Below are 14,520 nucleotides of genomic sequence, written 5' to 3' on the forward strand. Positions count from 1 at the left end.
TTAACTATCACCAATGTAATAAAATGTTTTTGAAGGTTTTCAAAAGACTCCCTTAAAATAGTTTTAGAAAAGGCTAAATAAAGATGAATTCAATTTTAAAAGAAGGAAGAGTCTAATATAGCATGCTGCACATAAGAATGTGGGAGGGCCATGTTTGCAATCTAGCTCCTGGGTGTCCCAGGCCAAGTTTTTATTTTTATTTTGCATAATTAGGTATCTTCATGCTGCTTTACCGAATGGAGGTGGTGATGGTATATCAGCTATAGATAATCTCATGGAAAAGGAAAACTGAAGATGTTACATACGTTCTTCTGTCAATGTTCTTTCAGGAATGCTTGGAAAACAAGCTTTCACTCAAGAGTTATCAAGAGACTCTCAAATAAAATGCTACATCTCTGCTGATATTTCTGGAGTTCCTTTGGGTCTAGGTAGATCTCACCTGTATAGCACCACTATAAGGCAACTTGGCTTGGCAAGTAGTGAGAGGAGCCTTTTTTTTTTTTTTTTTTAAGACAGAGTTTTGCTCTTGTTGCCCAGGCTGGAGTGCCATGGCACGATCTTGGCTCACCACAACTTCTGCCTCCCAGGTTCAAGTGATTCTCCTGCCTCAGCATCCCAAGTAGCTGGGATTATAGGTATGCACTACCATGCCCAACTAATTTTGTATTTTTACTAGAAATGGGGTTTCTCCATGTTGGTCAGACTGGTCTCGAATTCCTGACCTCAGGTGATCCGCCTGCCTCGGCCTCCCAAAGTGCTGGGATTACAGGCGTGAGTCACCACATCCGACTAATTTTGTATTTTTAGTAGAGGCAGGGTTTCTCCATGTTGGTCAGGCTGGTCTCAAACTCCCGACCTCAGGTGATCCACCTGCCTCGGCCTCCCAAAGTGCTGGGATTACAGGCATGAGCCACTGTGCCTGGCCGAGGAGCCTTTTTTAAACCCTTCTTAAACCGTTCCATGACAGGCAAGAGAACACCTACCAGCCATCTACTCAGGTATGTGTGTGTATCAGAAAAGGGCCCAAAAGGAGATGCCTTTTGCCTTATATGTGACAAAATGATTCTTGGCAATGCTGTCATAGGAGTCCAGTCATGCTGGAGCTATCCGGTGTGACTTTAAGAAATCTATCATGTGGTAACATGGCCCTTGGAGCCATTTTTCATTCCTGGCTAGAATGAACTAGATTTTCCCCCAAAATACATGGAGAAGATGCTGTAGAGCTGGAAAAGAAATGCCATCCTAGGAGGCCACAAATATTCTGCAACAGCAAAGCTTTTAGTTTAAACAATTTGAAGATGTGGCTACAAAGTTTTGTACCTCCCTTTATACAGACAATCACAAATTTGTTTTGAGAGCTTGAAGATTATGCAAAAAGGCAAAAAAACTCAATTTTTAAAATTTCAGCTCAATAACGAGCCTTTCCATACTATTTGATGCTATGCTAAAAATGTGGCTATTCAAATCACCTCAGCATAGAAATCCATGAAACATTTTTTATTTAAAATAATTCAGTAAGTAGATATCAGATTTCTGCCACAAATAAATCTTTATGCAAAAATTGAATTCTACATACTTGTCTTTCTCCTGCTGAATCATTTAGATAGAACTCCATAAGATTCCCGTTCTATATTAAATAAAGTTAAAGTGTGGTCTCTAAAACTCTCTTTTAAATAAATACTTCAGTGTAGTCTTCAATGCCAATTCATTAAAAAGGTAAACAAACAAGATTAACAAGATGTCACATATTCCAAACAATGATGTAATAAACCCTGAATTGAACTTTTCCCTCCCTTTCTCTCTCTCCCTCTCTCTCTCTCTCCCTCCTTCTCTCTTGGGCACAGGCATACACACACACACACACACACACACACACACACACACACACACACACACACATGCACACCATGATTAGTCTCAGAGTACATTCTGTACAGATCTGGAAGAGCAACTAGGTTCACAAGTCCATAAATAGCAAGAAATCTAGTTTTTTTCTGACAGTCTGGAATGCTCTCTCACATAAACCCTTACAAAATTTTAAGCCATATTAACAATTAAGTGACTGCTGAAAAGAGGGCTTTATGTGCCATTTCATACATGTTTAAAATGTGATGTAACTGTAGTTGTAAATGTGCTCCTCCTACTTTACCCATTTACACTTACAGGAACAAGAACTTCAAAGGAGTTCCATGTACCTAAGGTGAACAAAATAATCTGTCTTTATACTTCATCATTTTTCCTTTTCATAGCTTTCATAATATTGCTATTTTGACACATTCATTATATTACACATTTTCTCCAAACTCAATGGCCTTGTCTGTATAATGGTTCTCCCATATATTTCCACTCTGCATTTACATTCTAAATGTATAAATTTAAAACAATTCAATGTGTGTAAATTGAAAGCACTTCAAAAGCTTAATTCTATAACATTTTTAAATGGGAATTTTTTTCTATCTAGATGATTTATACTGCATATTTTATAAAAGTTGTGATGTAATTAATGACATATACAATAAGTATATCCACATGAGTCTTCTCACTGTAACCCTGTATAAGAAGCAATTATGAGGTAAGCAAATTACACAGACCAGAACACGATATTCTAAAATGCCTTAATCATGTAAGTGTTTAACTGTACTAAAAACCACCATAAAAATCATGATTCTCTTTTAATGGGGAATACAATATTCTCTTTCACACCAGGCTTACCCGATGTTCTTCCTGCTGCTGCCTTAGAGTTTCATATTCAAGGGCTGGGGCGGGAAGCTGAGAGATGATTGATTGTGTTTCTGTCAGCCATGGCCAAAGTTCTTCATATGTTTCCCAGAACTGGTTAACCAGGGACTGTGCCCGTTCCAGCTGCAGATACCTTTCTGAATTAATCTGGCAGATGGTATCATAGTTCTTCAGTACCTTGTCCAATTTTTTCTAGAAAATAAAAGGATGAAATGTTTAACTGGTCAGGCCAACGAGCACACACACTCCAGAGTGCTCTGTCCAGCACAGCACACCTGGACAGAGTGGGCATTTGACAAATATATGTTAAATGAATACATCAGTAAAAGCTATTCAGATTTTGATGGTTTATACATACAAAAGTTCACTTTAAATTAAAGTGCCTCAAGTTTTTATGAATAAGACACTGAGATCTCCAAAAACAATATGCACAATTCTCCAGTCATTCTTACAATGGCTTCAAGATTAGAAAACAAGTCCCATATGATTCTGGCAACATATATTTTGCAGAAGAAAAATAAAGACCACCTTTTGCAAATGAAATTGTCAAAATTTTTAGTTAACAAAATTAATTATATATACACACACACACATATATATGTGTATATGTGTATATATATGTGTGTGTGTATATATATATAGAAAGAGAGAGAGGGAGAGAGAGAGAGAGAGAAAGAGAAAGAAAGAGAAAGAGAAAGAGAAAGAGGAAGAGAAAGAGAAGGAGAAAGAGAAAGAGGAATCAAAGCAGAACATTTGCCATTGTGCTATACACGGATTTAACGGGGTAGTCACAGTGATCTAGATTATGGTATAAACTCATAGCAAAAACTAATAGCAGAAGATAAAGCACAATCATAACCCAATAAACCACAGAATAACAAAGAAATTATTTCATAACAATCTGTATTTTTCACATCAGAGTCTTTACAAAAATAATATTCAATTATAAACAAGCAAATTGCCATTGTAGAGTATAAATAAATAAAAGAGTGCATATCATTACATTGTGCATTCTATTATTTTATCTGTGGTCTACCTTAAAAGCAATGCATACTCTTTAAAATATGATTTTAGGCATAGAGATTCCTATTTTTTTGCCATGCGCGGGATATCTTTCCTACCAGAAGCATGAATATACATCAATTTCTTCAGGCTGCTTAGATGTCTGAATATGAATTGAACATTTTTATTTGTGGCTGGTTTTCTGCCAAATTAAAGGATAATTAAAACTACACAAGCTGAATGCTTCCTTAATTACTCAGATCATATTTTCCCTATATAGCTTACTGTAACTTTATACAAAATGGATTTCAGCATTAGAGAGAGCCACATATTCTGGTTTTTATTAAGAGGCCCAAATGTCTCTGAAGCACATAAACAATAGTTGATACATATAAAAAACAATAATTTATACTGATAATAATGGTAATAATACAGCTAACATTAACTGAATGCTTAATGCGTGCCAGTTAACCAAGGTCTCAAACCTTAATAGCCTTTGTGCCTATTCAAAAAGATTGTCCTCATAGTGATTCTCTTAAGAAATATTCCTTTCACTGTTATTCTATAAACTTGAAAAATGCCTTATTTAAACTAATTACTTTTGCTGCTTAAATGGCAGCTGTGGATAACGGAGAAGTGTTTTTCTAGGACTGAAAGCTCAACACCTGCTGTTTTTTCAAGAGTCCCACTACCAGTCCACAGACAAGATTATACCTTCATTGATTGCTTTTCCTCTTCACTGCATGCGGTCATGATTTTATGCCCGGATTTAACAAGTTCATCAATAATGTCCTTGTGTCTCAAAATCTCCATGGTGAATGTCTGTGATTTACCAAAATAAAGACAAAAAATAAAACAAGAAATTGTATGACTAAAATGAAAACAATTAGGCTAAGTAGTTAAAAATATCACGTTACACTAGAGGGGTCTTAAAAAGTAAATCATACAAGCACATTTTATAGAGTTGGAGCACACCAGCAAATAATTCATATGGCAATTGGAAATGTATTTCTTCACCTTTTGAACTTGAAGCTGAGCAGAAGTCTGGTCTTGCTCAAGCCTGATGTCACCCAGAGACATCAATCTTTTTTCTGTTTCAGTAATCCAGGATAACTCAGCATCAGCTGCTTGGTCAAACTAAACAAAAGATAAATAATTAGGTCAGCACGTTCCTGTTCCTGGTGCCAGAAAATACCTATCTACAGTTCTTTGAAATATCCTTATTACACAAGTGGAAAATCCGAGCTTGTCTCCTCATGGCATCCTAAAATAATTCGTGATAATGACTAAATTTTAAAGAAAGGAGAACTTTCCACAGAGTAATTAAACACAAGCTCTTAAAACATGTTGGATTTATAGCACTGCATTCATGATTTTAGGACAGCTAGCACTATTGCCTTCTTTTCAGGCAGTCTTAATAATTTGCACCTTAGGAGTACTGTCCAAATCTAACAGTTATGAAAGCCAACAGCCAGGTACCATCTTTTAATCATTTCACCCATCTCTTCAACTCCTATGATATGCAACTAACATTCTGCTATCAAAGTACATAGTTCCTAGCAAAAAGAATAGAATATCCCCATTTATTTATTATACTATTATGTTTATAAATGCATGTGTAAATATACATCTCTATATATGCAGAGTATACCCCTAAATGATTCATGTATAATTTTTAAGCATCTCATTTAATAATGGCAGAAAACATTTTTAAGAGCATTCTTAAATATTTTAAGAAATGTTATTTTCCTGATCATAACAGTAATTAAAACAGTAATTTATAAGCACAGTACAAATTCATAAAGCAGAGAAAAACATACAGAAGAAAATTAAAACCCAGATTTAACACTGCTGGTATTGTAGTGAATTTTCTTCCACAAATCAAGAGAGAAAGATTTGTAAAAAAATGTCTGGGATGACACTGTGTAAACAGCTTCATATCCTGCTTTTTCATTTACTATGAACATTTCCCATGTCATACTCCTTTAAATGTGATTTTCAAACAATACCATTATATTCTAGCATACCTGGATTTTCATTTAAGCTTTCTGCATTTTTGTTATTATACAAACAACCCTATAATGAATATATTTGTATATAAATTTCTGTTGGCATCTCTAGTTAGTTCCTTAGTGTAGATTCCTAGAAGTGACTATCAAGTCAAAGAGCACGAACATTTTCAATGTCTTCCATCGGATAAACCCCAGTGCCTCCCATGAATAAAATGGGCCTGTGACACCACAGTACCAACCATAAATGATCACTGAAATGACCTCAGTTGGAAGAATTAATGACGAATGAACATTTTGGCTACTCAAGTCCAGTACTGCCAGATCTTCTAACTTTTCAAAGGAATCTGGAAATCCAGATGAGGTGGGAAAACAGGTAGGTGGGGAGAAAGATGGGTGGAGATAAGAAACTAGATTTTTAAAAATTCATACTTTAAAAACTCTGCAACACTATGCCAACTCATGGGAAGATGGAGTACATTAGCTTTTCTCTGTTCCTCATGATAAGTACACCTACAAAACCCAGGCATTATATATAAAACATACATAAGAAGATTCCACAAAGGGGAGAGAAGAGGACAGAACTACCATGGACCTTGGGCCACGAGGAAGAACACAGTGGTGAGTTCTCTGGGATTTTCTTTTTGCCTCACGTATCTAAGACTAAATACTGAAGAAACTAGCAACCACACAACACTAACGGGTACAAAGTCCCAAAACAAGCCTGCTCTCTCTAGCCAAAGAACCAGGAAAGGAGTAGTCTAGCAAAACAGACAACTTTTAAACAATAACCACTCTATTCCAACCAAACACTACAGAAAAAATGGTTGCTCCACTCACACTCATGCCAAGAAAGGACAAATGGGGGGCCTACACTTCTATCCTTGCAATGCCATGACAAGGTCCCCAACACTCTTGCCGGGAGATGTTAGAGAATGCCAAGTAGGGAGCCAGAATTTTCATCCCCAGATCATCGTGTCAGTTGAGACCATGTGGGGAGGCTGGGCTTCCACCCCCACTAAGCAATAACGAACTGCCCCTCCCTCCACTCCTCTGGGGTGATATCAGAGAAGGCCTAGTGGAGAGTCAGGATCTTCACCATCACTCAGTATGTCACCATCACAGCCACCTGCACTGTGGTACCAGTAGAGACCACATAGGGAGCTGGAACTCCCACTCCCACCCAGCAGAAATGACGAGCCATCTCCTAGGTGTCAACAGAGGTTGAATTGGGAACCTGGACTTCTACCTTCACCTGGTAGCACCCCCACCTTCTGCCAGAGTGGTAAGAGGAAGGCAGCTAAAACAGAAAGCTTAAGCTCTAACACTCATAACATCATATAAGAGCCAGGAAAATCTCAAACTGAATTAAAGAAGATAATCAAATAGATGCCAATACCCAGATGGCAGACATGTTAGAATTACCTGACAATGATTTTAAAGCAGCCATGATAAAAATGCTTCAATGAGTACTTCTGAATGTTCATAGTTGAAACAAATGAGAAATTAGAAGGCTTCATCAACAACACAGAACATCTCAGCAAAGAAAAAGAATATACAGTATAAAGAAGAACCAAATGAAAATGTAGAACTGAAAAATATAACTGAAATAAAAATCTCAGTGGATGAGCTCAATGAAGGGGACAGAAGAAAGAATCAGTGAAGGAAAAGAAATTACCACTTAGAAATAGAAATGGAAATTACCCAAACTGAATAATAGAAAATAACTTAAAAAATAATCAGAACTGCAGGTACCTGTGGAACTACAACAAAAGTCCTAATATTCATGTTATCAGAGTCCCAGAAGGAGAAAAGAAAGAGATTGTGACTGAAAAAATACTTGAACATTCTTGAAATAACATTATAGAAATGGAGAATAGCTTTGTGGTTGACAGAAGTTAGGGAGGGTATGGTGGGATGGAATGGGTATGGCTCACAGAGCAGCATGAAGAATTCTTGTGGTGAGGGGAATATTCTGTATCTTGACTGTATCAATGTCAATATGCTGCTTGTGATATTTTACTATAAAGATGTTACCACTGGGGAAAACTGAGTAGAGGATACAATGGGATCTCTCTGTATTGTTTCTACAGCTGCAGGTGAACTTAGAGTTATCTTAAAACAAGTTTAATTTTAATAAGACATTGTATACCTGTATCAAAATAACTTATGTACCTCATAAATATACACATCTACTATGTGTCCATAAAAATTAAAAATTAAAAGAAAATAAATAAAAAAAATTTTAAAAGAAAGAAAAACAACTCTGTGGGTAACGTCTCACCTATAAGTTCCTATTTGTGTTTTCTCTCTTCGATATAATACTGCCCAATTGCCCTTCAGGTAGAATGTGCTAATGTACACTCCCACAAGCAGTGTTTTGCTATAACTTCATCAACGTGGGGTATAATTTATTTTTTGATATTGAAAATTTAATATCGTCAAGCTTATAGGTAGACTTTCTGTAATTATAAGGAAACCAAGAAACCACTTAAAATAATCTATCTTAAGCTGGTTCAATAATTTCTGTGATATTATTTAATTTCAAAGGAAGTTATGAGCAATTATTGATCAATATGAAAACAAAAGAAAAACATTTCATCAACTAATTCAGCAGCTTCAGGTGTGGAGAAAGAATCCCCATGAAAAAGAAGTGAAAGAGTCTTCTGTGGATTCTTACTTTTCAAGGCATATATAATAATGCTATAGGTAAAAATTGATTATGTGATTCATTTAAAGAATATAAGACTGAGAAAAACAGTTCAGGCCTTTCTACCTGAGTGTAAATACTGCAAGATATCTGAATAAAATTTAACAGTTATAAATTTTTTTCTTCTACTGGTTCCTGAAAAAAAAAATAAAGTAATACCCCACCCCTCTTGTTTGTGTTCAGCCTGACAGTATTTAAATGAGTGTCCTCATAAAGACAGTCAGGCTGTGAAATATTAATATTAGTTTAACACTATGTCTTCCCTATTTAAAAAAAAAAAAAACTTTCCAGCAATAAACAGTATGGTGATACCATCTAAGTTGCCAAAAAAGGAAAGCTGAAATCCAAACAATGTTTCTTTGATCAAGTCAAACATTTGCTCTGCTAAGGAAAAAAAAAAAAAAAAAGACTTCAAACAGATATTTCCCGCCTGTCATCTGAGAAACGTTTAAAATTAAATTATCAAATATTGTTAAGCAACAAAGGGAGTAGCTACAGGATCTACATTAAGTAATTTATAGTAAGGCGAGGCATTTTAGGTCTATGACTCACTCAAATGACTGGTTAACATTTCTAATGGACCATAAACATGGTCCATAAACATATTTCTAACGGACCATAAACATGGCTCACTTTACATGTAAGCAACACGGAGAGAAATACACTAGGTCAAATTTTAGTAAATTTGTTTACTACTCATACAAGTAGTAAAATTTGACTTAACATAAAATGTTGATAATCTTGGCATCCATAATTGTATTTGGGGAAATACTTTAATAGCATCAGAGGAGCCGAACCACCAACTCTAGCTACTGTAACTTCTGTTTATAGTTGAATTAGCATTTCAGGAATTTTCTAAAAGTTAGTGCAAGACATTTTAAGTAGCTACATCTAAATATGCCTGAAAAACACTCTCTAAAACAGTAACAGCCAGCATCCTACTGAGCACATTGTTCTAAGTGCTTAACATGCAATACCTCCTTTAATCCTGACAGCTGTATCATGTATTACCATTAACTCCATTTCCAGCTTAGAAAAATGAGGTAAAGGGAAGTTAACTAACTTACCAAAGACTACTCAGGTAGTAAATGCTGAGCCTGAGATTCTAACGAAGGTGGTCTGACTTCTGGACTGCCAAATATCACAACAGTCAATACATAATAGGTTTTAATAGAGGTTTAAGGCAAAGTGATAAGCAAACCTTAACCTCAAGGACATCCTTTTTACTCCCTTCCCCTGACTGGGGATCTTATCACTTTCTTTTGATTAGCATTTCCTTCCACTTTGCTTTTCTTTATTTATAACACAGGACATATTTTCCCATCCACAACACCTGGAGGGTCTGAACAAATCTCATTTCCGTAGGAGATGTTTCCTTCTGGTCCTTTAAAAGAAATAAACAGGTGATATTTTTCTCCAGGCTGATTCCTAATGACCCAATCAGTTGTTTGCATTAACTGCACCCAAACCACCAATCCAAGGGCCTTTCTAACAGGGTTATTATGGGGCCCACTTACATAAGCCAAGCAATTAGAACTGCTGAAGAAAGCTTGGGATTCCCAGACCCAGTAAGATATACGTATTTTAGCAACTACTGACAGTTGCACATTATAAGAAGCAAAGGATGATGAATTGCTCTGAGGCTTAAAGAATCAAGGTAGTCCGAATTCAGAACCCAAGTCTGTAGATTTTTCAAGCAAAAGTGCCTTTCTCCATTTCCACAAAGCTTGTAGAAAGAAAGCAACAAAGATATGCTACTCTGCGTAGGTTTAAAATGCAAAAATACGTATAGTTTATAACTCAGATAATGGCATGTATTGTAAAAGGGAGGCAGTTCAGCTCAACATCATTATTTACTAAGCTGCCTTGTCCCATTCAGATTCTTCCTAAAAGTAATGAATGGGCCCAACTACTTTAAAAAATAATACCCTTTTTAGAATATCAATGCCCGCAAATCTAGAGTCAGATTTGGGGGATTGGTGGGTGGTATCAGTGAATGTACAAGTTCTTACTCATTCACCCATTACTGAGGTTTTTCAATTATTTCTCAAATAATAACAAATAGGGCCTTCACACCTATGTTATGAAAGTTCAATAGCGTATCTTTTCAAAACTGTTATTGTGATATAGGATTAACAAGAAAATCTAACCTTGTCAAATCAAAACTTTTTAAAAACCTAAATTTATACAAAGTGGTTACAAAGTATGTGCTAATGAGAAGGTATCTGTATGTTCCCTTCTGTTCTGCCTTCAAACTTTTAAGTCTTTTCCATGTTTTTCTTGACATCTTCCATGCTGATGATTAGAAGTCAATACATTCTGTGATTGTGGCTTGACAGTTCACAAAGTGCTTATGCTTTTGTTAAATTTCAAAAAGCAGGTTGACATTATAAAAGAGGTATATCTGTATATATGCAACCTTAAAACTGGGAAAAAATATGAAGTATCTGAAGAGATATTTCTGCTCAGAAAACAGAACACCTAGTCATTGAAAATCTAATTTAACTCTCCCTGATTTAACTGGGACAAATCATTAAATCTGTAAATTTTAAAATTGTTAAGTACTATTCAAGACACATGTCCTTACCCCATCATGTGTGGCTGTTGGTAGGCTGGGGGCAGGGGTCTGGGGGAAGAGTCACTGTTAATAAAACAAATTACATATGACTAAAGGTGTGTCTAAAAAGATGAGCTCAGGTCATATCGTGTCCCTATTTCATATAAAGAAGAGACTCAGAATGGTAATTTGTTTAAACAATGCAAAACAGATAGTCCAAAATACATGGCTAATGTCCAGGTCTAAAGATATGCTTTTTGTAATCACTCCTTTTTATATTTCATAGATGTAGTTATTGGGTAAAATAGAAAACAAACATTTTTATCAAACTGTACTCTGGTCCTAATTCCAAACATCTATAAGTAGGCAACCTTATAAAATATTTCAGGGATATATTAGCTCCTTTATAAACTTGAAAATTATGAGTTTAGAAACTTATCTTTTAAGTGCAAAATCTCTGCCACACCAGGAAGACAGGTACCTACTACTCTATTCTTACGTTTCCCTACACGGTAATGTTTTATGATCCTTTTAGTGTTGTATTCTCATCCTCCACAGTCTTTATAGCTGGAAATATTCTCATTAGATACCTCCACTTTGTTGTAATAATGGAACCTTCGGATTATTGAAGAATTTTAGGAAAAAAATGGTTTACCACCCTCGAGGGTTTTTCTCTATATATAATTTATGAGGAGGCACAGCAGTGAGGGAGAATGAGATATGAATTAAATTTTAGTTGCTACTCTGCCACTTATTGCTTGTGAGACCACATGCAAGTCACTTTATCCCATGCATGCTGGGCATGTTCCTCCCTGCTCTAAACATCTGTGTGTCTATGTAGCCTTATTGGAGGTATTTTCATTGGACAGACTTGCAGGTATTTCAAAGAAATGAAGATAAAAATACACACATGAACAACCAGAAGATATCAGTGGCATTAAGATGTGTAATCTATTGGTAGTAAGACTTTTACTATATACATTGTCTTTCACTTTCAAAAGGATTTTACTATATAAATTCTCCTTCTCTTTCAAGACGAAGACTGGAAGGATACAGACCAAATTGCTTACATATGCTTTCTTTCATGAATTTTTCTATATTCTTTGAGAAAATCTTGAAATTTTAAATAAGGACTAATTCTATCAGAAAAAAAAAAAAGTCATTATTTTCCTAAAGGATTCCGGAAGACTTACACTGACTTACTTTCCCCCATGCCTTTGGAAAACATATGCAAAACCTTGAAGAACCTGGCCACAGTTAATGACCTTGGCACATATCAGAGATTACTAACCAATGAAAACTCAATCTGTGACTGTGCCCTTATTACTGTCTCACTTTACTGAACCAGCCAACCATAGTCAACTTCTCAAGAAATTCTTACTCCCAAGAGTACAGAATAATTTTCTTGCTGTTTAGAGAAGCCTTCAGTGCCAGTTGGGAAACGTTCAAATACATTTCAGTGAAAAAAATATATTTTTCAACAGTTAAATAAACTTCACAAATAAACACCCTCATTTTCCTATAATAATGAGGCATACAAACTCCTCTGTTTAAACAGAGTCACACAAATACATTCCTCAAGCATGAATGCCCTCCTTCACAAAAATTTCTTAGCCAGGGCTTTTGCTATCACTGCATTTCATCAGCTGTTGTGATCCCAGAGCACAGCACTAAAATGAGGAGCAGAACATTATGCTTTAGAACTAACTATAAATTCCATTTCTATGGCAACATTAGAAAATTAATTCTGGATGCTCCCACAGAATCAGCTTGATTTATGCCTCTTGCTTTTGGCTCATACTAGTAAAAGCTTAGTCGTACACCATCACAAGCTCTGCTCTAAAGTACAGTGCAATATCATACTACCCCCCACACATAAACTTTGTAGTAACTGTGATGACTTAATATAAATATTCACAGAAATTTCAACTAAAGTTAATCAACACATGTATTATATTATGAACTTCTATTTCCAGGACCCCACTCATTGCCCACAGTCTTCCCAGGGAGCTGTGGCTAAGGGCTGAATGCCTATAAAACTCTTGGAGCATACATTCTGCAGGAGTTATAGACAAATTGGAACCTATCATCTTTTCCCCCTTCTGTCATCTTCAGAAAAAAACTTCACATTACCAACAAAACTGCTTCCTTTTTAAAAAGAAAACATTCTCTTTGCCCCAGCTTTCTGTAAATGAACAGTTAATACTGACTTACAAAACAATTCACAGTATTTACTCACATACAGATTAGACTTAATCAATACATAAAAATCAATATCAGCAATATGCATATGTGTAGACAAAAGCATTTTGTTTGGAAAGCTGGGCTGATCTTCGCAGTGTCTGACTTGGTAAGGATAAATCTGTGAAACAGTGAGGCAGATGGCTGTGAACAATGTGCAGATTAGCCTTGCCCTGGTGCTCAGACGTCGAAGAAGCCCAGTCAACTTCTTTTCAAATCCACCCTTTCATTTTGGAAGCACAGCAAATGAATGGAAACAGTATTAACAGTCATCTTTGTTCAGGTAAAAGCTCCAAGAACAGCTGGAGAAAATTTATTGCCTAAACAACAAACCATTTTTCCCTACCTGCTGTGATCGCAGAATGGCTGCATCGATCTCCTCCACCTTCTGAGTGATGGTGTCGCTCACTAATCGGTAGCGCTCATTGTCCTCAGCTACCATTTTCTCAAGTCCTTCTCTTGCCCTCCATGGTACCAGTTCCAGCAAAGCACTGCTCACTTCATTAAGGGAGTCCAGTAAGGCTTTGTTGTTCTTAGCTTCCTTTTTCAGTTCCTGAAAACATACAAATAAGTAAGTAACACTTAAGAGCTTCAACAGACTTTTCCTTTAACTGTTCTTGGAGCTCAAGTCCTTTGCAGGCGAATAATGTGATGCTTTGCCCCACTCCCCTCCTCCCTTAGTTTCAGTCGAGTTAAATAAACCTTTTTTATCTAAAGCTATTTTGCAAAAAGAAAAATGTTTCCTGAGAAGTTCAAAGAACAATTCATTTGTCGACACGGCAAGATTTTATCTTTGAAATTTAATATAAATATTTAAAATTTCAGAAGCAAAAACAAGCAAGTTAACATGTATTATTCTTTGCTTTCTGGGAACCTCTAAGTAATCAGGTAACAGAAAAGTAAAATGAAGAGGATATTCCAAGCCAGAATTAAGTGACCCTCAAAATGATGACAAACTGGCTTTAAATCATGACAGTAGAATCATTACAGGCTCAGTGAGCCTGACCTCACCAACTCCCTTTCACCCACATGTGATCATACTTCAAGGATGATAAAAACAGAGGCTGATATCTTGGAAAAGAGGAATGATTACCATGCAGTATACTACGTTTGTGATATAATTAGAAAACCCACCCCATGTTATCTTATAGAAATATTGGTATTCCAACCAAACTATGTGTGTCTCTGAAACAATGATTATTTTCCTTTTTTTTTCTGTTTTCATCATTCTGTCCCTTGGGTAATAAACTATACTCCCAAAT

General features: G+C 35.9%; 1 protein-coding gene across 27 annotated transcripts in view; it reads right to left on the minus strand.

Annotated features, from left to right (window-relative positions):
• The window catches only part of DST (dystonin), a 494,942-nt gene that overhangs the window by 54,715 nt on the left and 425,707 nt on the right, over window positions 1-14,520 (minus strand). For all 27 annotated transcript variants that reach the window (XM_055391863.1, XM_055391862.1, XM_055391852.1 and 24 more), the window contains 4 exons: window positions 13,605-13,811; window positions 4,759-4,878; window positions 4,456-4,563; window positions 2,713-2,931 (listed from right to left, as the gene is read on the minus strand). In XM_055391863.1, coding sequence (XP_055247838.1) covers window positions 2,713-2,931; window positions 4,456-4,563; window positions 4,759-4,878; window positions 13,605-13,811 — 654 coding nt within the window. The remainder of the gene's footprint in view (window positions 1-2,712; window positions 2,932-4,455; window positions 4,564-4,758; window positions 4,879-13,604; window positions 13,812-14,520) is intronic.

The sequence above is a fragment of the Gorilla gorilla genome, chromosome 5, assembly GCF_029281585.2.
Source record: "Gorilla gorilla gorilla isolate KB3781 chromosome 5, NHGRI_mGorGor1-v2.1_pri, whole genome shotgun sequence".
NCBI lineage: Eukaryota > Metazoa > Chordata > Mammalia > Primates > Hominidae > Gorilla > Gorilla gorilla.